General features: G+C 39.2%; 1 protein-coding gene across 3 annotated transcripts in view; it reads right to left on the bottom strand.

The window, feature by feature from the left end:
* The window catches only part of PAIP1 (poly(A) binding protein interacting protein 1), a 29,848-nt gene extending 5,626 nt beyond the window's left edge, over window positions 1-24,222 (bottom strand). Inside the window, exons 1-9 of one of the 3 annotated variants that reach the window (XM_018065514.1) lie at window positions 24,101-24,222; window positions 22,638-22,807; window positions 13,201-13,386; window positions 10,896-11,008; window positions 8,272-8,383; window positions 6,705-6,830; window positions 5,440-5,546; window positions 3,308-3,425; window positions 2,597-2,651 (exon numbers count right to left, since the gene is read on the bottom strand). In XM_018065514.1, the coding sequence (XP_017921003.1) occupies window positions 2,597-2,651; window positions 3,308-3,425; window positions 5,440-5,546; window positions 6,705-6,830; window positions 8,272-8,383; window positions 10,896-11,008; window positions 13,201-13,386; window positions 22,638-22,736 (916 nt within the window). In that variant the 5' untranslated portion in view covers window positions 22,737-22,807; window positions 24,101-24,222. Of the gene's footprint in view, window positions 1-2,596; window positions 2,652-3,307; window positions 3,426-5,439; window positions 5,547-6,704; window positions 6,831-8,271; window positions 8,384-10,895; window positions 11,009-13,200; window positions 13,387-22,637; window positions 22,808-23,396; window positions 23,915-24,100 lie in introns of those variants that run through there. The other 2 variants (XM_018065512.1, XM_018065513.1) reach the window with 2 other exon arrangements.

Genomic DNA, 25,453 nt, shown 5'->3' with positions numbered 1-25,453 from the left:
TTGAAAACATTTCAAAAGTTTAAGAAAGCTAAATTATGAGATTGCAAAAAATATCACAATATAAAGAAGTAATTTTGTATATGACAGAAGTAACAGCAGGGTTAGAATTAAAAATATGAAGCAAAACTAAGCCTATTTAGAATAATGTGAAAAAAGGCCTTGAAACTTTAAGATCAAGATACTTTGAACAAAATTCAGAAACAATCCTGTTTGAAAACTAAAATGAATTTCCACAGTCATCAGAAATAACTAGGAAAGACAGATTAGACAAAGAGGAAGATCTAAGAACCAAAATGAATCAAGGCAGCTTCAAAGAGTAAGGGGAAGAAGGAAAATCTGTCTCACCAGACACAGCAAGATTTACAGTATGTTAGAATAACTAAGAATGCAGTATTGGGACTATCCTGGTGGTCCAGTGGTTAAGAATCCACCTGCCAATGCAGGAGACACAAGTTTGTTCCCTGGTCCAGGAAGATCTCACATGCTATGGAGCAACTAAACCTGTGTGCTCTAGAACCCCTGAGCTATGAGACAAGCCACCACTCCCCGCAACTAGAGAAAGCCTATGCAGCAACAAAGACCCAGCAGAGCCAGAAAATAAATAAAATTTTAAAAGAATGCAGTATTGATGTCAAGACAAATAGAAGATCCACACTCACAGACTCAAGAATAAGACACAAATTTATAGGGAGTTACATGGTACACAGAGGGATATTTTATCCAAGAGAGGAAGCATCCTCTGTGTTGACACGAGGAACTACAGAATATTTAATTCCTACCATATCTCACATACAAGAGTTAGCCAGATGGATTAAACACCTAAATATAAAAAAACAGGGTTTAGAACACAATAGAATTTGCCTGTAGTAAGGAAACTAAGTCATAGACACACATAAGACTCTTAACACTCAAAGCTTCTACATAAGACAAAAAATGGAAAGATAGCACACACTGGCAGAAACTAAGGATCACTTTCCAGACCATGTAAATAATTACAAATCAGTAAGAAAAACAAATGATTCAACAGAGATATGTGAAAAGGACACAAGCAGGTGATTCTCAAACAAAGAAATCAAAAGGTTAATAAAATCTGTTATTATAAATAACAAACAGAAAATGTTATTAACAGCTATTAAAATGTTATTTTAATAAAACAGAAACCAGAAAAAGAGGTCTGGTGAAAGAAAAATAAGTCTGGTAACAGTAAGCGTTACCAACAATGGGAAACAGGAACTTTCATATGCTGCTGGTGGGAATATTAAGCTGTATAATCATGATGGAAAGCAGCTTAGCAACATCTAGTGAAGCGGAAGATGTATATTGCCTATAATCTAACAATTCTGCTTCCTTACCCTAAGGAAATTTCTCTATATGCAAAGATTATTAAAAGGTTTGTTTGCATGGTATTATGGGTGGTAGTAAGTGCAAACCACCCCCCATTGTAAAAAAATGGGGGGCCCCAAGGGGGAGGGAATCTATAAATTGTTGTTTACTCTCAGTAGATTATCATTTGGCATTTATATATATCAACACAAACAAATACCAAAAATACTGAGTAAAAAACTGCAAAAAGACATGCACAATAAGGTACCTTTTAGGTTAATACTACTGTGTATGGTAATGCCTGTAACTTACAGAAATATGAAGTAAAAAGACAACACAATGACACCAACATCAGGATAGTAAGTACCCTAGGAGGGAAATTATGGAAGGACTGGACTTGGGGGTGAAAGATCAATTACAGTAACAGAAAATGGCTTAGTATTATCTATACAGTTTTATTTCTTTGAAAAGACCCAAGATATATAATGATATAGTGAAATTAGTTAATCTTAACAGTGAATCAAACTGGCCAGTTTTGAAATACTCAACAATATAAAAACCAAAGAGGTCAAAAGAACTGCTTAACTTTTCAACTTTAAATTGTACTTATGACTGTAATTCATAATTTAAAGCTGAAAAGTTAAGCAGTTCTTTTGACCTCTGTGCTAGAGGCATAGGACAGTCAGTGTCTGTAATCCAGAGGAAACAAATGAGAAAATTCTGATAAGCTGGCTGTAAGGTGGTATTAAGTGGGAAATTTTTCTTTTGCTCACAGTTCAGTTCTGTTTACCACAATTAAAGCAATCATTTTACAAATGGCCCTTTTCTGGAAGGAGAAGTGTGCACAGATTTTAATTAACTGACCTAACTATTAATAAAATCCACAATTCTTAACATCTTCAAGTATTATCCTGTACCAATGAAAGCTGCAGACTACATAGTGAACTAGAATCATCCTTCCCTTTCATTCTAACTACCTGAAAGTTTAGAGTATTAAAGTATTAGAGAAAAGATAAAAATGGTTGCATTTAATTGAGGGATTCTTCCAATCCTTCACTGTTAAGGTGACAAGGTACTATATACTGAATCAGATGTTCAACCTGAAGTGGTTCCAAACAGTAACTGTGAGAATATTCTAGTGAGATAAAACTTTACCCTATATTTTACAATGATGTGAATTCTTAAAGCTACAACTTCATGCCGGTGAGGGTATGGTTTTCTGTAATTTAATATCTTACCAATCAATGGGCAGAAAATGCCTGAGATGACATACCTGGATCAGCTGCAGTGAAAGGAATACCATCAGATGTATAAAATGTTGGCTCATTCTAGGAGGAATCAAGAGTGATTAAAATATGTTATTTCAGAATTGATTTTTTTAAAAGCACATTAACAGAACATGACTGAGGACACTCAACTGTATCTGATAATGCAATAACAAGCAAAAAACTTCCTAGCAGCCATTTCCATCTCACTGCAAAAGTCGACAGTCTTTAGAGGACTATTTCCTTGTCTCCAGTTCCTATGTCTAACCCTGTCTACTGCTTGTCACACTCTAAGTGAGTTGGTCTGTTGTGCATTGTGACTTAAAGTCAACTGATTTTTAGCTGTGGTTCCCACCACCATTTTTTCTTTAAAGCCATCTCCAAGACTGGATTATAATAAAAGCATTCCTCCATGGTTTCTTTATGCCTGTCCTATTGAGAACTTCAGAGCATCACTGGCCTGGTAGCCATTTTCATTTTCTTAGTTTACTACAAAATGCCAGTAAAAGTTTGAAATACAGGCCTTTATTTCCCTTGCCTTTAAATGGCTCTTTCTCTAGTCTACCCTTTCACTGAGGATTCCATGGCTTCCATGTGACCCTAAGTCAGTGAAGAACTGTTACATTAAATTCTGAGAACTGCTTTATGTAACTTATCTACAAATTACCAGAATCTGAATTCAAGCAATAACCAAACTTAAAATGCATCCACTGGCATACCATAAAATAATTAGGATCATTTTCAGGTGTTGCTTCCCTGTATGTTGAAGCTGCATGGACTCTACCCCAGTTACTTGACCGGAGTTCTACAAGCTTCAAAAGCATCTGTTTTACATCTCTGCAGACAAAAGTTAAAAATGAGTTAGGGTGAGCAAGTGTTACCATTCTCTAATATATTACAGATGCTTAAAACTTTGTTTAAAAAATTTAACATGCACTGATTTTCTAGACATTTCCTATAATGAAACAAATTTATCTCCTTTAAAAAATGAGTATCACTCCTATATTATACTGATCTGGAAATAAAACAATTTGGTACAGTTATGCTCAAATGAGTTGTGGGCCCAAGTGGCAGGCCAAGCAACTGGAACAAGATTCAGAAATCAGGGCACAGTGAAAGACATACTTGGACTTGATCAAGAGGCATTTCACTGTCATAAGATAAGGAGGGGAGGAATTCTAACTTACATCAAAGCATGAAGTTCTTACACCTTAGAAGTTAAGGAGTTTATCCCATGGTGGTGTAAGGAATGGCTTATTTTGTGATGACCACATGTGGTAATATTGCAATTGCCACGAGAAACCCCAGAATGTTTTTAATTATATAACTTTTTGTAAAAATAAAGACAACACAGAAACATTCAGGATCAATCTCAATCTCCTGGAGCCAGGGAGGAAATATTTCTTTGAAGCATCACAGGTTACATTCATTTCCCACTGTAATGACTAGAGCCATGCAGTCACTTGACTACAGGATAGTACAGGATTGGCCCCTGGAAACACAAATAGGCTCTCCTGCCTCCCCTCATTGCTCACACCTTAACATGACTACCCTACCATTACTCAAACAAGTCCTTATAATAAACAAAGCATTGACAAATGCCCCTGAATTACTACCTGTTGACCTTCTTGAACAAGGCTTCCCTCGGCTTGGACTGAGGACCCTGCCCCAGATGTGCTATTCTAACTAGAGTGTATGAAGGGAGTGGGTGCAAGAGACAAAGCAGTTAATACAAAATGGGGAGCCACCAGTCTCCATCCGGAGCTGCCACTTACACGGATGTGGTCGCTGTGACATGTGCAGGGGGGAAGTGCAGAGGAATGGGAGGGGCAGGGAGGGTGTCCTTGGGAGTAGTCTGCTGCTTGTTCTTCCTTCTCGGCCTTGCCCTGGGCACACAGCTTCCATGGCTTTACACACTGTCTCCTCATGCCCTAGGAACTGCACAGGCTTGCTGGGCTTCATGTTCCTGTCCAATTCATAGACAATGGAATGCCAGTTGGCAGGCTCAGCTCTCTGCAAGCCTTTTTAGAGACCCTTTCCAGATGCTTGAAAAGGCCCCAGAAGGTTGGTGCCATGGACTACAGTCAGTACTTCTTTCCTCTCCTTGACCTGGGGAACAGTTTCTTCCTTCTAACGGCAATAGTACCCTTCAGACTCTTGCAGGAGAGTAGCTGATCTCCAGTGAGATTTGTATGCCTTTGACCCTCACTGATGGTGCTGTGGAAAGGATGACCTGATGCCATGGGAGGATGAGGGACTTCAGAGAACCACTTCTAGATCTGAGCCTCACTGTACATTGCAGCAATTTCTGCTTTATCGAGGTCAGACTCCCACAGTGCCGCCCACTGAAGGGCCAGTCCTCACCTCTGAGAGCTATATTTGGTTAGCAGCATCCAGCACTGGCCAAAGGATACGAACTGCTTTCTCATGCACTAAGATGAAAGCTATGTGCTTGTACCCCACTGCCTAGCTCCTGCTGTCCTTTTTTGGAATAAACAGGCTTGATACTTGTTCTAGGTAACTGTGACTATATGTTTCTCAAAGGCAGTAGGATGCTGCTAACATTTTTATACCTCCAACTGGATTTACAGTTGTACTTTCTCCAAGTATTTATTGAATTTAAAAGTATGAATCTTTTTTTTTAATGGAGTCACACTCTCACAGGAATATCTTAACTTCTATTTATAAGCATAATTGAAGGAAGTGGCTAGGAGAACAGAATTCATAGGTAAAGGAAAAAAATTTCTGTGGATCTATTAAGATTATTCCAATAAACTACAACAGATTAAAAACACCCCCAAAGAAAAAGCAAGGAATATCTACTGGCTATCTATACTAGTTCTTTTCCTACCTGCTGCAATTTGCATCTAGGACAACATTTTCAATTCTCTGAATAATTTCTTCCATGTCAGTCTTTCCTTTTTCCTTCCAGGCATCTTCTAAAACTGACCCTGTCAACTAAACAAGCAAGTATCAGTCAAAAAAAAGGAATTCAATGAAGTATCGAAATTCTAAAAAGATCTTAGCAGCAGTTCAAACATTGTTTAAACAGATGAATTGAGCAACTTAAATATTCCCAATTATATTCTACCATCTATATTCAAGAATCACTATACTCTGTTCTTCTTGACAAGGAAAAGGAATGAACTATAGCAGAAATTTAATCACAGGTTGTATATGCCAATGACTATACAGTAGGTTTGCTGTATGACTAAAATAGGTATACAATTTTAACCAACATCACTTTTTAATATATACAACATCCAATAAGTATAGAAACGCAGAACTTAAAAAACACAAACTTCATCAGGAAAAAGTTAAGGATAGAAACAGGTAATTCACAGAAACTGGGGAAAAAATTGCTTATAAACCAAAAAAAGCTTAAATTCACTTGTGATTTTCACCAAGGAAATGCAAATTAAAATGTTTTGGTTTTTACTCATCACAATGATAAAATAAAATCTAGGATTGATTCTCCCATCACTGATTAAGCATATGGGGAAAGAGGTATGCTCGTTCACTGTTGGCGGGAATACACTCTGGTTAATAAGCATTTAGAAGGGAAATTTGGCATTACCTAACAAATTGAGGTATACATGCTCCTTGAGCCACCAAATCTATGTGTAGGAATTTAACTTACATAAACAACTGCATATATAAAGATACAATTAAAGATTACTGACAGTGCTTACTGGCTAAACTGAAAATAACTGTTCAAAGGATGGAATGGATAAACAATGTGCATGTATACAATGGAAAGGAAGCTACTGAAAAAAGAGCCAGGCAAAAATCCAAGATTCTCACTGGGTGATTAAAAAAAAAAAACAACAAACCACAACAGAATAAGATCTTATGAGAGCATACATACAGAGGAAAGGAAGAAAAAGGACTTCACAGAAAGAGTGAAGAACTTCTATTTTTTACTTTTAAATTTTGCTGCTTATATTAAGCAGTAAGTATATACTGCTCTTGCAATATTTAAATTCAAGAGATAAGTGTTTAACTTAGATAACTTAATCTTAAATTTGTATATGTATTGTACTTCCCTTCCTCTAAGTTATGCACTAGAGGGATAAAACATTTCAAATTTTAAGAAAAAAAAAAAGTAAAACCCACCTTCAGTAATTTTACTGCACAAATTAAGTTGTCATCCATAGGATTAGAGAAGAGGGCATTCAGCAACTCCCGAAGACCGACCTGAAGAATGTCTGCCCTTGTAACCTGTCCATTTGTCCCTTTGATCTTTTGGGGCAAAAGAAAAGAAAAGGCAACCATGCCAAAATACAAATATATAAATGGTTTAACAAAATATTGGAAAAACAAAGTGTTTTAGGTTAAAACAAAACACACGGTCAGGATAATTTAAGCCTCTTAATGTTACTGCTTCATAAAGCAGTTTCTAGTCTATAAAGTTAAGATCTTTGGGGGAACACAGAGCTTTTTTTTGGCTTTTTATACTATTTTAAAACAATTTATATCAGAATGGAACATGTATCTCAGCTCTCTGACTTGAAGAACTATAAACTCAGGAGTCATGTTTTATCTTTATCATTCTCCCTACACATATTATTATTTCTACATAGGAAATTCAACAGCATTCTTAAAGTGACAATCCATTTAAAGCACATTTGATATTGGTGCTCTTATTTGGCTTAACACCAAAATAAACTAAGATTAAGGCATGAGTTTTTTTAAAATTAAGGCTATCTGTGGTAAAATGGATAGTGAATCAGGCACAAGACTGAACAAAGATCTAGATGCACTGAGATGTACATTTGATGGTAGATTCATGTGTCTTCTCAGTGGCATTTACAATACCAAGTCCCCAAATCAGACCCTATACGTATACCTGGGAATAACTAGTCAAAAGAAAAACAAGCAAATCCATTACAAAGTAACATTCAGCACTTATGTTGCCTGCCAACAAGCATATGCTTACTCAAGTATACCACCAATTTAGCTGTAGACTTCGTACGAATACAGTTTATGTGGAAAATTCATACATACAACAGGACCAAAAAGAACTACAGAGGGTGAGTTAGGTGTAAAAAACAACCTCAGAAACTTTAATCTCTCCCCTCTTCACTCAAAGCTTTGTGCTCCGTAGGACAAGCTGCTTTTGAGTCACCATCTGAAAGTCAACAAACTAAGTGTGCTAATATTTATGAAACAAGGACTCAAAAAAGTGTGATTGTCTGTATTCCAAAAGCTTAAAATCACATGTAAACCATGGATTTCCAAAAGTATATAATGACTTTAAAGTGCTTAGTAACCATCTCCCAACACCCTTCCCATGAACAGAGGCAGAATGGTATATGTGTTCCATTTGAAGACAGACCCTGGTGGCTTAGTGGTAAGTAATCTGCCTGCCAATGAAGGAGATGTGGGTTTGATCCCTGGGTCAGGAAGATCCCCAAAGAAGGAAATGGCAACCCACTCCAGTATTCTTGCTGGGAAATCTCATGGACAGAGGAGCCTGGTGGGCTACAGTCCATGGGGTCACAAAAGAGTCAGTCACAACTTAGCAACTAAACAACCACCACTACCACAACTACCATTAGTAGGTACTGAGACTTTTTTCCTCTCCCATTTCATCCCTAATGTTGTAAAAGGCTATGGTAAATACAAACCCCTTGAGATCAATTTATATTCTTAGGCTTTGTCACTACTGAAAAGTACTCACCTCCAGGTTAAGATAAAGTTCTCCCAGGAAGAGCACAAATGCATGGAATCGTTTTCGAGTCACTTCATCCCCTTTTGCAGCTTGATCTTTAACTTCATATTCAGTCCGACATCTAATAAAGACATACCTTTTGTAATCTCATATTGCTTTTTTAAAAAAATAATCAAGTAAGGTAACCATTTGTCAGTGTGGTTGTTCACAAGCAATTCAGAGGCTAGCACAATGCACCAACATTTTGATTTTCTGTAATAAAAGTGTTCCTGTCTATTGCAGAGATCAGAATACGCACTATCTTTCACACAGTGATTCCTAGTTTTAAGAAACTGGTAACAACAGTTGAAAATAAGCCTATTAGATCAAGTTTGTAACAAGTTACAGCAGCACAGGTTTCATGAGGTTTGTTGTATATTGGCACTAAAAAAACACAAAACAAAAACCCACCACCTCATTTTATTGTCTCATTAGGCTTTTTAAGAAAGCACTGCTGGTTATCTTTTCAAACATATTAAATTAATTCATCAGAAAAAAAGTTGGGATATCTATAAATAGAATACTCTGGTTAATAATGGAAAGGATCAGTTAATTAATGCCAATTCAGTTAACCATGCACCTTGGCTACTTTCCTTTGTCTGCCTTTCCTTTATGACTTTTCAGGAAAGAGCTCTGATGAAGTGACCTTTTGTTTCTATCAATGCTATTAATGCTATTAGATTATACATTAATATACGTCAGTTATGTACCAACGTAAATCTCTACCCTTGTGCATGACTGATTATCTTGGTGACAGGAAAGACCCTAAAACTTTAAGCTTAAGATTTTTCAATTATAAAAGCAACACACGTTTATATTTTGGTTTTAACCTTTTTGAAATAAAAAGAACAAAAACATTACAACCTAGAGATAACTGCTGTGAAGGTAACTTGTTTTTTTTCCAAAGTATGCCTACATTTTTCAGTTAATAAGATTACTACCTTTTTGCTTATTACATGAGTAGCATTTCTCCATGTTAATAGCTTTGACCATATGCCAATACTAGAGAAGCATACACAGTGGGTATATAATCAGAAGAGTCAGAAGACTGGTTCTCAGCCATGACTACACAGTAGCATCACCTGGGAGAGCTTTATAAACCATGCCCAGGCTCAACTTCAGTCTAGTATCAGAATTTCCAAGAGCAAGGGACTCAGGCCATTTCCAAAGGTGAGCAGCACAAGGGAAGATAAGCAAGCCTTTCTGCCATTCTACCTCTTCAAATGCCTACTTTTACACCTTCCCAGAAGCTCTAACTTGTACTTCTTTAATTATTAGGGAGATTAGCTATATTTTTATAAATTTGTCATTTACATTTCCCCAAACTGCACCTATCTGGAGTCATTCCAAATATTTTTACTAAAATACTTGCCTTTTTCTTACTCATTCTTAAGAGGCCCCTCTTTTCATACTAAATAAATGGGCTCATTGCCATGTGTTACAAATTTCTCTATTTTTAATTTACTTCATATAAATTATGACTCCCCAATTTTACAATCTATATTTAATTAAGTTTAATCTCTTCTTTTAGGGCCTGTGGGTATTATGTCTTACTTTAAAGGGCTTTGCCAACCTAATTTTTTTTGGTCAATTTTCCCTTAGTATTTACTGTTTTACTTTTATATTTGAAATACATTTTGGTGTAGAGAGTAAGCCAAGAACCCATCTTTGTTTTCCCCCACCCCAAATGACTAGCCAGTTACGTCAGCAGCACAGTTTGTCTTCTACTAAAGTATTTGAAGCTTCACGTTTCCCAAAAGCTTAATTTTACGTGTCTCTGGAGTGTACTTTTGGAATCTATTCTGTTAAAGTGCAGTTTAACCACACGATGGAATACTTTGCAACCATTAAAAGTATTTTCAAAGAACTAATAGACAAATTATAATAAACTCAAAAACAATTTGTTATTGATTTAAAAACTCAAATTATAAGAAAATTTCCCTGTATTAGCTCATAAATTCAATGTCATCCCCAAACATCAATAAATACTAACAAGGTCTGTGTAATTTCACATGCCGATTCTAAAATCTGGAGAAAATAAACATGCCGGAGTAGCAAAGAAGACCACACACACACACATAAAATGGGTAACTAACTAGACTAGTTGTGAAAAAATTAAGAGCTTTTAATAGTGTGGTAATAAATCAGGAAGAGAAAAAGTAATGAATAGAATATAATTAAAGTCTAGAATCAACCCAAATTTAAGGATGTAGTGCAATAAAGGTAGCACTTCTAATCAATAAGGAATGGATCATTCAAAAATGTAGTATGGGAAAAACTGGTTAAATGTCTGACAGTAAGCGAAATTAGAACCTTACTCAAGCCAAAAGTAAGTACAAAGAAATATGTAAAGTGACCATTTTTAAGATCTTGGAAAAAGAAAAGGCCCTTCCAGGCACAAAACCAAAGGGAGAGACCATTATTGAAAAAAGACTGCTATATATGAGTATAAACTTTTAATACTATATTCAAAATAAGAATGGTCTGCCCTATTCTTCCCTGCAACTTCCTATGAAGCGCAATCTTAGCAAGAAGAATGGTCAAATTCTAGCATGTTTAGGAGTTCTCCTTCACTCTCATACGTTCACACTGACCTTTGAAGTAGCAATTGGCGGAAGTTGCCACTCTGTGGGCTAATTGTCAGATGATGGGACAGGTAGTTACAGAGGCGCGCTCCCATGTAAGAGAAATTGGGGATAGATGTGGCCTTTCAAAAAGAAAAAAGTTTTGTATGACACAGATACATCACGTCATTAATGCAAACACTTCACAGCAATATTCTAAAGAGGAAAAAACATTCCTACCTTCAGTACTGTACAGAAAGGTACAAGTCATTTATGATTGTTAGGCATAAGGAAATTAACTCTCCCTCCCAAACTTACACCAAGAACCAGAATAAATACAAAGAAAAACATTAAGGCAAGCTCTCCCCATCATTTACCCGAGGTTAGCAGAAAGCAAACAGATAATCTCTTTGCTCATTTCTACATAAAATATGCACAGGTACCCAGTTGCATAGTGCCAATTAAGAAGAGTATTTGTGGAACTATTGATCAGAGGTATCTTTCAGGAATAGGATGGCACCAACTTTGGCAGAACAAGATAGGCCTGGACATTTGTGACCCTGGACATTACTAAACCTCCCTGAGCTTCAGTTTTGACTCCTATAGAGGTAATTAACATACCTGATGCAAAAGATTAACATTTCAGCAACACTCCCAACATTCAAGGTAAAGAGAAAAATCAAAGAAATAAAATATTTTTAATAAGACAATGGAAAAACACTGAATATCAAAGACTGAGTGATACAGCCAAAGAAGTACTCAGGAAGTTTAACTTTCACTGCAGTTTTCAAAGAACAGTAGAGCATATACATTAAGGGACTTATCATAAAAGCAGTAGTTAACCAGAGTCTAAATCTAACAGATGGCCTAAATGCCCCTCCAACCCTATGCTGGGTCTAGTTACACATGTGTAACCTTAGGCAAGTCATGTAACCTCTGTTAAGCTATGTATAAAATGGGGATAAACGTAATACCTTACAACCACCAAGTATTAAGTGAGTTAACTACAGGTCAAGTGTTTAGCACTGCCAGGCATGAAGTACTTTATAATTAGAACATTTTATTTCTAATTACTTCCTTGCTCACATAGGACCCTGTACATTTCTCATCTAGGAAGACTGATGGTACTGACATTCATATATGTGTATCTGGTACCATAATAGACTTAAAATTCAAATTTTACACTTTTTTCATTATTGGCACTGCCTGTTTCCCTTTGCTCTTAACATTTAAAGTAAATTTAAAGACAACAAAATTGGTCATTAAAGTTTTCCACATCCCTGCTATACCTTACTTCCACTGACAACGAATTTTAACTCTTTCTGCTAAAAAGGTTTTAACCTTTGTATCTCCATGCTCCATGATATGAGTTTAGATATTTCTTATTAGTTTCCCATCAAGAAAGATGAGCAGTTTTCATGTCAAAAGTAGGATTCAGGACAAACAGAGCAGTTCTATATTCCTAAAAGCTCAGGCATTTTCAAAAAACAAAATCTAAGAACTGGCCAGGTAATACTGGAGTCTAGAAACAATTGAGAACAAACTGAAAAAATAGTCAAATGAAACAGTTAAAAAAAAAAAAAATCGACCTGCTATCATAAGTCATCCTTTCATATACCCAAGTTAGAGCTGCTCCTTCAGCAATGACTTAGAGAGAAATACAACCTTGGACGGTGCTTATCTCCTATTGTTTTTGGCCAGTCTCACTCACTGACCTTAAATTCATCTTCAAAATTGAGGGCTATGTTTCCCCCCTTAAAATAGCATTAATGTTTCAATGACCAATATGCTAAGATTAAAACTAAACTCTGTGTAAATAACCTAGACTGACATTAGATTTTTTAAGGAATTAATCCTTGAAAATTTTAAAGACAAGCAAAAACATTAAGATTCAAGTGAGAGTGTTTATAGTCCTTTCTTTTTTTTAAAATAAAGTATCAGGTGCCTCGTTAGCACAGTAGGTAGTGTGCCAGTCTCATAAAATAAAGAATCATTTACGAGGCAAAAAAGTTCTCCCATGACTTTTTCTCCCCTACTCCAATAATGGCAGATTCTTGTAAAACAGGGGTTTGGAAAAAAGCAAGATATTCATGTAGTGTCTTCATAAGTGTCCAAAACTTCCTTCCAAATGCCTGTACAGAGCCTTGGCTACAGTCCTGGATCTCTAACTACAGAAATTTTGTACAACAGAGACTTAAAAGCTCCCATGAACCATAAACAGTCAAGGCATGTGGAGGCTGGTAAATGTGAACCTGGCTCCCCTCAAGGAGCAGGCACCATCTTCCGGCATCAGGGAAGCTGTTCAATGAGCGCCCCATGCTGTCAGCCAACCTACCTGTTGATAGATGAGTTCCACAAGCTCTTGCAAAGCATCATCTGTTGTAACCCAGCCATTCAGGGTCTCTGCAAACTGTCCAATTTCAGTTTCAAAACTGCCAGGCTGTTCTGTAAGATGATTCAAAAAGTCCTGAACATATTCTGATAAAGTAGGATAATCCTCACAGCCGTCCTCATAGGATTCCTATAGGTCAAAAGTTAGAAGAAAAACATTAATCCATGCAACTAGCGAAAATAAACATGAGGCAGCTTTAAATTGGAATGTCTCTAGCTCAAATGGTATTTTTAAGAATCTTTAACCTGATAAAACGTGTTATTTTCTTCAAAAAATTTAGTCCACTTTTTCCTTGCCCAACAGCCAAAATGTGGTAACAGAAGGGCTCCATCTAGCTGGGTAGAGAACTGTCTTCCCACCTCTGGCAGATTTACAAGATGACTGAGAAGTAAAGTTTAAACCAACATTTCACTATAAGACCAAGATCAAAATTAAGAGTTATAATAAGATTCAGGATTTGTTTCAAAATGGAAGGGGGAGAGGGACCAGAGATATAGAAACAAGAATGGCCACATGTAGTTAACTATTGAGGCCATAGGCATTCATTATACTGTTCTCTACCCTTGTAGACATTCAACAATTTCTATATTGGAAAAAAAAGGTTGTCATCTGTCAATCTCCAAAGATCGAAAAATATATATAGTTTAAATGCCTACAAAATATCATAGTGTACAGTGGTAAGAGACTTTCTGGCTGCTATGTCCAGCCAATCTTGATAGTAGCAATAGTTTCCAATTACTATCACTACCATCTCAATGTTCACAGCAGCACTATTTACAACAGCCAAGACACAGAAGCAACCTAAATGTCCATCGACAGATGACCAGATAAAGATGTGGTACTTATATACAGCCATAAAAAATGAAATAATGGATGAACCTAGAGATTATCAAAGTAAGTCAGACAGAGAAAGACAAAGGTCATATGATTATCACTTAATGTACAATCAAAGTTTTTAAAAAATGACACGAATTTATTTCCAAAACAGAAATGGGAGTCACAGACATAGAAAAAAACTTATGTTGAATGGGATCGACATATACATACTACTGTATACAAAACACATAATTAATAAGAACCTCCTGTATTGCAAAAGCAATTCTACTCAATACTCTGTAAAGAGCTATATGAGAAAACAATCTAAAAAAGTAGATATATGTACAACAGGTTCACTTTGCTGAAACTAATACAACATTGTAAATCAACTATACTCCCAATAAAGGTTTTTTTTTTTTTTTTAAACTATCACCTTTAGTAGTTCCCAGCATTTTAAATAATGGCAGAATGTTAAGTAGGGTGACTGGTGCAAAAGATAACAGATCTGAGTATCAATTCTTACGTTCACAATGTCTGGAATACCACCCAAAGCATTCTGAAGTTTACTTTAAAGTTATTTCCTTCTTCAGGGGATCTTCCCAACCCAGGGATCAAAACCAGGCCTCCTGCATCGCAGATGGACTCCACCATCTGAGCCACCAGGGAAGCCAAAAAGTTGACTGATGTCTGCTTCATTATCTGTTTTCGTTTTGCTTTTTAGTCCATGAAAGTGATAGTGTTAGTCGCTCAGTCATGTCTTGACTCTTTGTAACCCCAGGGACTGTAGCCTACCAGGCTCCTCTGTCCATGGGATTCTCCAGGCAACAACACTGGAGTGGATAGCCATTACCTTCTCCAGGGAATCTTCCCAACCCAGGGATTGAACCCGTGGGTCCCCTGCACTGCAGGCAAACTCTTTACCATCTGAGCCACCAGGGAAATCCAGGAACTATGCAGCCTGATAAAATTTACCCCTTTCCAAAAGAAGTCAAAATGAGAAACCACATGAAACAATTATGACTACAGTATGGAAGCATTTTATGAAGGAGTTAAGTTCCAAAGTCAGTGAGTAAAGTAAGGAAGGGGAAAATAAAAAAATCACACCTAGTCAGAATTTGCCCTAGGAAAGCCCCATGTGGAAGCTGGACGTATAATCTTAGTGAGAAGACTAACACTGCTAGTAATGACCACTATTCTTAAGTTGACCACCATTTAGAGGCCATGTTGCATAATTTTTTTATACTTCTAGACACTAAAGTGATATTTAACATGACCTATTGCAGGTACTGTAAGAGGACTCAGGAAGTAAGAGCAGAGGCAGGAAGAGCAGAGCACGGTGCCTATCGTGCTCAGACGGTTCACTGAGCAGAAGAGCAGGGAAACTTGCATACTTTAAATGTCTGTCTGATCACACACTTGAATCCAAATTAAGTAACTGTACTGTAAGATAAAGCAAGCATTAGTGTTGATGAAATTCAAATTCATGAATCATAAACATTATTACAGCTGTGTGACAGGATTACATGAGTTAATGAGTTAAGTGAGTTAATTAGTAAAAGCCCTTGGACCAGTACACAGTGAGGTACTATGTGTTCAACAAATTTTAAATTTCTAGGAAAGTACTGAAACACATTTCAAATACAGCAGCCATGTTCTCACACCTAAAGGAGCTAAAGTGTAAAAAGCATCCAGAAAGGAGAATGATCAACTACACTTGTTGGTACCTAGGATGGTCCTCTATCAATAAACTAATAGCCACCAGTTGCTGATATAGTATGTTGTTCATTCAAACCCATCTGAGTGTTGAGTGCTTACTTGACTGCTCTAGGTGCTGGGAATACTGTCACATCATGGATAAAGGAGATAAAGTCCTCCTTCCTCTCTTGGGCTTATATTTCATAATGGCAGACACTTTTCAGATATTGAGATATAGTGGAAAAAAACGGTCAGGGAAGAATTCTGAACAGTTAATATCCGAACTGAGAAAGAAAGAGCAAAAGAACAAACTCAGAAACCAGCAACACAAACATCTAAGTAAAGATTTTATGCAAGGAGGGCAAGTAGTATACAGGCCCTAAGGAGATAAGCATTTGCCTAATACCTTTAAGAGATGCCAGAATACACAAACTGAGGATAAGGCAGTTGCTAATGGGATCCATGAGGCAAATGCAGAGATCTTGTGGGGTTTGGAGACCACACTAAGACCAGTTCAAGAGGCAGTGGAAAAACCAAGCAGGGGTCGGGGTTAGGGTGGGTTTAGGCAAGGAAGGATCTTGTACCAACTCAACTAACCTGCGCATGCTCATATAGCTCTTATAGACATGTAAGTTATTAAGAATTGAGCACAGAACAAAGTCTATGCTTTTAACTTCTGTGCTATACTCCAAAAAAATCAAAGGCCTATAACCCAGTTTTGACACATAAGTTTACTTATTTATAAACTTATAATAAGTTTTTAATTACATATAAGTTGCCAAAAATTCATCTTAACAATTCAAAGAGTTGGTTAAGTATGTTACCTTATATCCACATGATAGAATATCATATAGCCACTGAAAAGACACGTATCAATACAGAAATACTGTCAACACAGCAAATTAAAACAACACAGAAGCATATTTTTGTACTATTTAACTGTTAGTTATAGGCAATGAAAATTTCTGTAAAGACAGACAAAGGATAAGTTATCTCTGGAGTGAGGACACAATTATAAATACTCACTCTTTAGGGCTTCTCTCGTGGCTCAGGGTCTGCCTACAATGTAGGAGCCGCAGGAGACATGGGTTAGATCCCTGGGTTGGGAAGATCCCCTGGAGGAGGGCATAGCAACCCACACCAGTATTCTGGTGGAGAATCCCATGGACAGAAGCCTAGCAGGCTACAGTCCATAAAGATTGTAGGTCACAAAGAGTTGGACATGACTAAAGCAACCTGGCACGGCACTGACTTTATTATGAAATTGTGAAAGTGGTTAAGCATTACAAATGCATTATATTAAATAATTACTTAATGTTAACTACAAACATATGTGAGCTTTACAATTAAAAACTAGTTTTAAGATTTTGATATGCAATTTAAAATTTTACACATTTGTGGTATCCTACTATTAATGACATTGAAAAGCAGGAAGTCTCCCAGCTAATGGTATTGATTTCCTAACTGTTCTTATCAAATGTCATTCATTGAAGCAAAGTGCAGGTTAGAACACTAACTTCAGTTTTTGGTTTTTGTTTTTTTTCCAAATAAGCATTACTCTTTTAACAGAATCTGAAATGTGAAAGTAAAAGAGGAAAACAGAGCTGTTCTGAATATAGCTGAACAGGGGATTCAGAGCCTGCTGTTTCACAAAAGGGAAAAGCGAGGTACGGAGTATTGTGAACAGATGAGCACTCCAATGTTGGAATCAAAGCTTGTGTTAGTTCTCTAGTACAAGGTTTTTTAAAAGTATAAATTTCTTCAGTCTTTACTGTGAAGTAAAGTGGCTTCCAAGTTGAGGAATATTTAAGTTTCATTTTTCTTAGAATTCTGTGACAAGAGATTAGTAGGAACATCAGTCAGAAAACTGACTTTCTAGTAGGTACTTTAAATACACTGTCAAGAGTTAAGCCCTTAACCAAAGCAGTGGGAACAAAAGAAAATGATCAGACACTTACATGAACAGTCAAGACTATTTTAGTTAACCTGATCAAAAGTGGGCAAGACTGAGAAAGAGGAAAGTGAGTCAATACACTCTACAAGCTTTTAGCCTGAGCAGTTAGTTAGAATATAAAAATGTAAGCAAAGGTTTGCAAAAGATGAATTTTTCTTTGTTCTTGAGTTTGTGTAATCCTCAGAAGAGGGCAAAACAAATGGAAACATAAGCCTGGAGTTGAGAGGAAGAATTAGATTCCAGAGTTATCAGCAGGCAGGTATGTGATGGTCAGATTCTAGGAGATAGGTACTATCATCAAGGGAAGTAATAAAACAGAAAAAAGACAATTCTCAGAGCCTGCAGTCTGAGGAGAGGAGGAATGGTCTGAAAATTCAAAGGATGAAGAACGGCCACAGAAGCCAAAGGAAAGGTGAATGAGGAGAGGTGCTCATAGGAGCAAATGCTGTAGAATATTTCATTGGTTCAGTCTGAGACAATGATGGTTGCAGTCTTGGTAATCAAAACTATGTGAAGAGAGAAACATTTAAGACAAGATTAGTATCATAAATATTCAGCTCTTAAAAAGGAGGAAATTTTGAAAGACTTAAAATGTACCCTTGGCACCTTGCTCAGGACCTACACCAGGAGGTCAACCTTACAGATCACATGGTGTTCAAGAAGTCTATTTAGATGAGGGTTAAGAGGACAATCAATTTTAAAATAAAAACATCAGCTGTCACAAAAATAGTACAATTAAGAGGATCAGTCTGCAGAGCTTTCAATGGTCAGTGAGGAGTAAAGTAGTGACAACAGTGAACAATTTTTCGCTTTGAAGAATGTCACTATTAAAAGGCAGAAGAAAAACTGGGCAGTAACTTGAAGGAGGAGGTTCTCAGAAAAAGCTGGGATTTTTTTGTGCATGTTGAGGAGGGTGGGGGATTTTGTCTCTTAATAAATAATTTATCAACTCCTATGTGGAATTTTTGGTTCTCATAAGTGAACCGTGATTAAATATTTAAGATGTAGTTTACCTGAGAAAAAGCAATGGCCAGGAATAGATGGACATGGCAACTCACTGGTAAGAAGGCATAAGAAGAAGATTCTAGCAGTGATTTTTTTTTTTTTTTTTTTTTTTTTTAGATCTTAAAATATTGTATATTCATACAATGAAATATTGTTTTGCGATAAAAAGGAATGAAGTAGTAATATATGTTGCAACATAAATGAAACTTGAAAACATTATTCTAAATGAAAGAAGCCAAGACATAAAAGGGCACATATTGTCTGATTCCTTTTATATGAAATATCCAGAACAGGCAAATCTATAGAAACAGAAAGTAGATTAGTGGTTGCCAGATCCTGGGGGAAGGGGAGCATGAAGAATGACTGCTTAATAGTAACCGGGTTTCTTTATGGCCTGATGAGAATATTCTGGAATTAGATAGTGGTGATGGTTATACAACCCTGCTGCTGCTGCTGCTAAGTCACTTCAGTCGTGTCCGACTCTGTGCAACCCCATAGACGGCAGCCCACCAGGCTCTGCCGTCCCTGGGATTCTCTAGGCAAGAACACTGGAGTGGGCTGCCATTTCCTTCTCCACTAGCAGTGATATTAAAGGAAGGTTTGAAGATAAAAGGACTTAGAGTTTTAGAAAGGTTATGAAAGCACAGTAAAAGACTATCATAAAAAATGTAAAACACATGCATTCTTGAGAGCAGAGCCTGCTCAAGGATATCAAGCAATAGCGTCTCACGCGCATAACAAAGGAAGATTCAAGGAATTTCTGGAAATCCAGCAAGGAGACCACTAGAATACAGGCTCTACAAAGATAAGAACTTTTTATCCACTGCTGTATCCCCAGCCCTTGATTCATGGTTAAGTATTCAATTCTTTTCTGAACAAGTGAGTGAATACAGCTAACTGTGGATTACGGTTACTGTCAGGAAAAGCTTCTCTCATAATCAGACTTTATCCTAAGACTCAGGGGAAAAATCAAGAATATTGCTGTTCTGTGACTGAGAAAAACTCTTAGCTTTGACAAAGGGTATAAGGGTAAGGCCAGAGAATAATATATCAGGGCAGGAGTAGTAAGCTTCCCAGGTAGCGAAATGGTAAAGAATCCGCCAACAATGCACGAGATGCAGAAGACACAGGTTGGATTCCTGGGTAGCCCTGTGAGTGCTCTAATGGGCACGTCCCCCGTTCTGTGTCTAGTCCTTAAAGTTTTGATATGAGCCGGACTCATTCTTGGGGCTTCCCTGGTGGCTCAGCCAGTAAAGAATCTGCCTGCAATGCAAGAGACCCTGGTTTGAACCCTGGAGAAGGAAATGGCAACCCACTCCAGTATTCCTGCCTGGGAAATCCCAAAGTCAGAGCCTGGCCCGCTACAGTCCATGGGGTCACCAAGAGTCAGACATGACCGAGCACGAATGCACTCAGCAAGCTTGAATGCCTATAGAATCCAGGTGGATTACAGGCAAATGAAGTAAGCCGGTGAGCAAATTAGAGCTTACACACTATCTAAAGGGGCTGCCTCTATTCAGCTCCAGCCAACATTTGCTCTATCAAAATAGCAGTCCAGTATGGCCAGATCTTATGATCTCAAAGAAACCTCAAAAAAAAAAAATAAAAAAATCAGCTGTGCAGTATCTAAGTACTGGTAAATTATAAACCCCCCTTAAAAAAAAAAATACTCAGGGCCAAAGAAGACACACCTGCAGGCAACATGTGAGCCATGGGCTTCCAGTCTGCAGTTTGCTCTGGCAAACAGAGCCAAGCTGGAGCTGATCTACAAGAGATTAAGGAGTGCCAAGAAGATGGCAATGGCTCAAAGAAGTCGACTAACATGGCTCAATACACTGCTCTCAGGGAGTCACTTCAACTATTTAAGAAACTAGCTGGTAGAGAATGAAAAAACTACATCCCTCTCACCAAACAGCCCAAATCACTGGGAAAGCAAACAAATGAGAAATCATTTGTGGCTGTTAAGGTAAGTATCCTTAAGACTTACTCAGCTACTCAAAACTCTCAAACAGTTCCTTTCTTCTCTAAGCCAAAAACAGTTTTGGGGCAAGAATCCAAGCTGCTCTCATCTACTTTACATGATTGATGGCCCATTCCACCCCAAGTCAACTGCTCTTCCTGCTATGCCTGTACTTTCCCCTCTCCAGCCCCAAAGCTCTTTCCTAATGCAGTCTTAAGATGCATGAAGTTTCTAAAATATGGAATAAAAAGTTCTCCTTTACAAATATAGAAGTAAAGTCCCTCCAACTCTCACCCTCAAAGCAACAAAAGAGGTGTGCACCATTAGTTGATCAGGGACTTTTCAAATTAAAAAAGATAACACACCCATTGGAATAGCTAAACTTAAAATAGTAAATACCAAGTACTGATAAGCAATTAAACTAACTGGAAACCATATGGTACTCAATGAATACACTGCAATCAGTCTTTTTGGAAAAGTATTCAGCAGTCTTTACTAAACCTAGCTACCATATGTCCCAACAACTCCACTCCTAGATATATACCAAACACAAACAAGGACAAATATCCACCAAGACATGGACAAGAACAGCAGCCCCAAACATAATAGTCCAACTGTGAAAGCCAACCAATCATCAACAAATATTCACACAGTGCACTGCCACGAGAATAAATCACCTCCAGTAACATGCTGCAATACTGATTAATTTTGATGTTGAATGAAAAAGAAAAATAGTGTATTCTATGTGACTCCATTATATGAATTTTGAACAGAAGCAAAATTACTGTTAGATCAAAATAGTGGTTACCTTTGGAGAGCAGTGGGCTTCCATTATGGCTCAGCTGGTCAAGAATCTGCCTGCAATGCAGGAGACCTGGGTTGGATCCCTGGGTTGGGAAGATCCCCTGGAGAAGGGAAAGGCTACCCCCTCCAGTATTCTGGCCTGGAAAATTCCATGGATTGTATAGTCCATGGGGTCACAAAGAGTCAAGACACAACTGAGCGACTTTCACTTTGGAGAGCAGTAATGGGGAGGAGGAGAGGAGACAGAGTGGGCTGTGGGGATGATGATAACGTTCCTTTTCATTATCTGGATGCCCAAGTATTTTCACTTTGTGAAACTTTGAGCTAAACCTGAGTTACACTATTCCGTATACTTACATGTCAAAAAATGAAGAACAGAAGAGACAGGACTTATGCTAAAGTATTATCATTTCTTCAATCCTGAATGGTCCCTGCCCTATTTATCTACAATTACTATGCATTTACCATCACAACAATTCTTTTCTCTGTATCCCAACCATGCTTGTTTTCTCTTGATATTTAAGTGACACCAATTTCTAACATTTATATTATTGACAAAGATGAATCTGAAAGTTCTTTATACCTAAACACTTTATCAAAACTCTCTACATTTCTATATAACCGTTAATTAGAACCAGAAACACTTCTATTTTAACATAACAGAGCCCAGATGTATACTTAACATTAAAACACCTACCACAATTAGCCCACAGCAAAACCACTGTTTAATTTACCCTACAGTTACCATGAATATCCAGCTGACCTGCTAAAATCAAATTAAAAATTAACTTTTCCAGGCCACTATTCTATAGGTCGTTTATAAAGTCAGGACACAGACTTCAGTTTTATAGACTGAAGATGTCCTTGACCACTGTAAATTTATTAAATTATAGATGGTGGAAATACAGCAATAAACAAAATAGACAAGACTGTCTACTCTCAAGCTTACGTTTTGATACCTTGACTGTAATAACTACCTCAAATATAATAAATACATTCCTGAATTACTTTTGTTTCCTCATGATTTCAATACATTTATGTTTTTACGTGCGGTACAGAAAGCACACCAGCATTCTGATAAATGATGTAATAACCACATTCTTCCAGTAATACTAAATTAGAGTTGTAGTAAAAAGGTGTACTTACCGTATAATTAGAAGAATAACTTGATGGGTAGAATTCAGGAGCGTTTACAGACAGCTTAGACATTAATACAGGAGCTACAACCACCTGGGGTTTAGCCATTGCTGACTCCGAATTCTGCTGTGGGATGTTATCCGGCGAACTAGATGGAGCTCTCAGGGGCCTCGTTTGTTCTGAGAAAGGAAAAAAAAAATTTGGTGTCAAATGCTTTCATTCCTTTGGATAACAACTTACATATACGGAAAAGCCATCTGAGCAAGACTGGTTTCTAAGTCAAAAAAGAACCATCACGAAATTTAAGGTTATCGCCAGGATAGCTGCAGAGAGCCTGCAAAAAGGAACAATAGACTTGCTTTAATCATTCTATGAACATACTGCTTTCTAAATAAACACGTGAGAGCTTATTTTTCCTTTTTTCTTTTTTAAAGAGTCGGTTAAAAAGAGGTGGGTGCCCGCCTCAGGCCTCCCCCTCGGGGGCAGGGGAGGGGGAGGCGAATTTTACTTCCTCCCGGGACAGGAGAACTCGGAGGGCGCCACGGGCCCCTCCCCCCGCCGGGGCGCACAAAGGATTCCGGCGGCCACCTTCCAAACCCGGTTCTGGGCCCGTCCCCACCCCGAAACAACCGGGCCCTTAGGGGAACGCTCTCGGGGAAGCAGGGGGTAAAAGAGGGGGCAGCGCGCCTCCATCGGGGGCGCGCGGAGGGCCGTGGTGGGGGAAGCGTTGGCCCAGGAGGACGGGGTCCCCTTAGAGCGGCTCCGTACCTGGGAGCGCCCCGGGCCGGGCAGGCCGCTGGGGGCCGGCGGGGACCTCGCACTGGGCCCCTGGCGGCGGGGCCGTCCTGGGCTGGCGCAGCGGCGGCGGCTGCAGGAAGCCCGGAGCTTTGGGTTGCGGCGGCGGCGGCGGCTGGTGCCGCGGCCGCTCAGCAGGCCCCGCTCCGTTCGGGAAACCAGCGCCCTCAGGCCCGCCCCCTCCGCGGCCCAGGCCCCGGCTCCGGCCCCGACCAGCACCTGGGGCCCGATCGAAACCGTCCGACATGCTCCTCCTCCTCCTCCGGGGGCCGCTGCTGCTGCGCTCGGGAGAGGACGCGAGGGGAGGCGCCGCGGGGCCGGCTCTCGCCGCGGCGCTCACTCAGGCCTCATGGAGGAGGAGGGCGGCGGGTCCCCGCTAGGCTCCTCAGCGCTTCGGGCGGGCGGAGCGGACGGCAGCTAAAGCAACCCCCGACCCCGCCGCTCCGGAGCGCCCGCCCCCCGCGGCTAGCCTCGGCTTTCCGACTCTCCCCCCAAATCCGGCGCGGCGGGGGCGAAGGCAGGTCACAGCGGCCCCCCGCGGCCCGGAGGCCCCGGGCGCGCCGGCCTCGGCTCCTCCCGTTCGCGGCGGGCGGGCTGGCAGCCGCGGCCCAGCAGGCGGTCCGGCGAGCGGCGCCTAGGCCGCGGGGGCCGGGCGGGGGGCTGAAGGGGGCGCTTACCCCTGCTAGGCCCGGCCTGCGCGATGGTTCTCGGGAGAGAAGTGCGAGACTGACGGTTGAGGCGAGGAAATAAATAAATTACGGGGGGAGGGGGCGTGGAGCCGGCGCCAGGGTTCGCGGACGCGCACCTTCCGGGGGCGCGCAGGTGTGTTCAATGTGCGGGCGCAGGCGAGACCCGAGGACTGGCGGGCAGCCGGGCAGTGGAAGCTCGCCTGCCACCTGCTACGGTAGCCGCGGGAGAAGGGAGGAGGAACAGAATCGACATACGCCTCCCACCCCCGCTCCTCTCAATTCACTGTAGGTGTTTATCACAGTAGGTCACAGTGTGACCAAGCTTTACTCTCTTCTCTGTTTTCTTACCCTCCAGAAATTTTAAGAAAATACACTACCCTTCAATAAAATGCCTCTCTTTTCCATCTTCTGCCAGTGCTGTCTAATCAAAATATGAGAGCCACAAATGCAAGCCACTTACATAATTATAAATTTTTTAGAATGCACCTTACGCGAGTGAAAAAAACAGGTGAAATTAATTTACATAATATCATTTACTTAAACAAGTAGACCCCAAATGGTATCATTCCAACATGTAATTAATAAAGATTGAGATTTTTTTTTCATACTAATCAAAATCCAATGTGTATTCTAGGCTTCTGGCATATCTCACTTAGGATGAAGCCATTTGAAGTGCTCAGTAGCCCTCTGAGGCTAGTTGCTACTGCACTGCACAACAAATTTCTATTCATTATTTATGTGTAAATTATTTTTTTTAAAACCAGCTTTGATGGTGCTAAAGCCAAATGAGGGGAAAATGTAAGTAATAAAAAGGAGAAAAAAATGATTTTTTCACTATGAAATTGAAACGTCTTCACAAATTGATTGTAGCCATGTATTTTAAGCAAGGCTTAATGTTTTTCAATTTTGTCATCTTGAGAATCATTTGTTAGGAAAAAAGAAACCTCCTGTTAACAATTTCTTTGTCTTGCTAATAAAGAAAACATTGACATCTTCACCTAAATGAAGGAGGAAAATAGCTTTGATGAAGGTGTGCATTTTCAGTCCTGTCCACTCTGTGCAACCTCATGGACTATAGCCCGCCAGGCTGCTCTGTCCATGGGATTCTCCAGGGAAGAACACTGGAGTGGGTTGCCATTTCCTCTGCCAGGGGATTTTCCCAACCCAGGGATGACACCCACATGTCCATCTCCTGCATTGGCAGGCGGATTCTTTATCATGGAGCCACCTGTAAAGCCCTAATGAAGGCAATCACAAATAAATGATTAACACTGTTGATTGTTGGCAAAAATAAGTCAGGGATGGAAGCCAGCAAAAAGTGCGGTTCCTCGGTGCTGAGAA

The sequence above is a fragment of the Capra hircus genome, chromosome 20 (assembly GCF_001704415.2).
Source record: "Capra hircus breed San Clemente chromosome 20, ASM170441v1, whole genome shotgun sequence".
NCBI classification, from domain to species: Eukaryota; Metazoa; Chordata; class Mammalia; order Artiodactyla; family Bovidae; genus Capra; species Capra hircus.
This window is presented reverse-complemented; position numbering and strand designations above follow the sequence as displayed.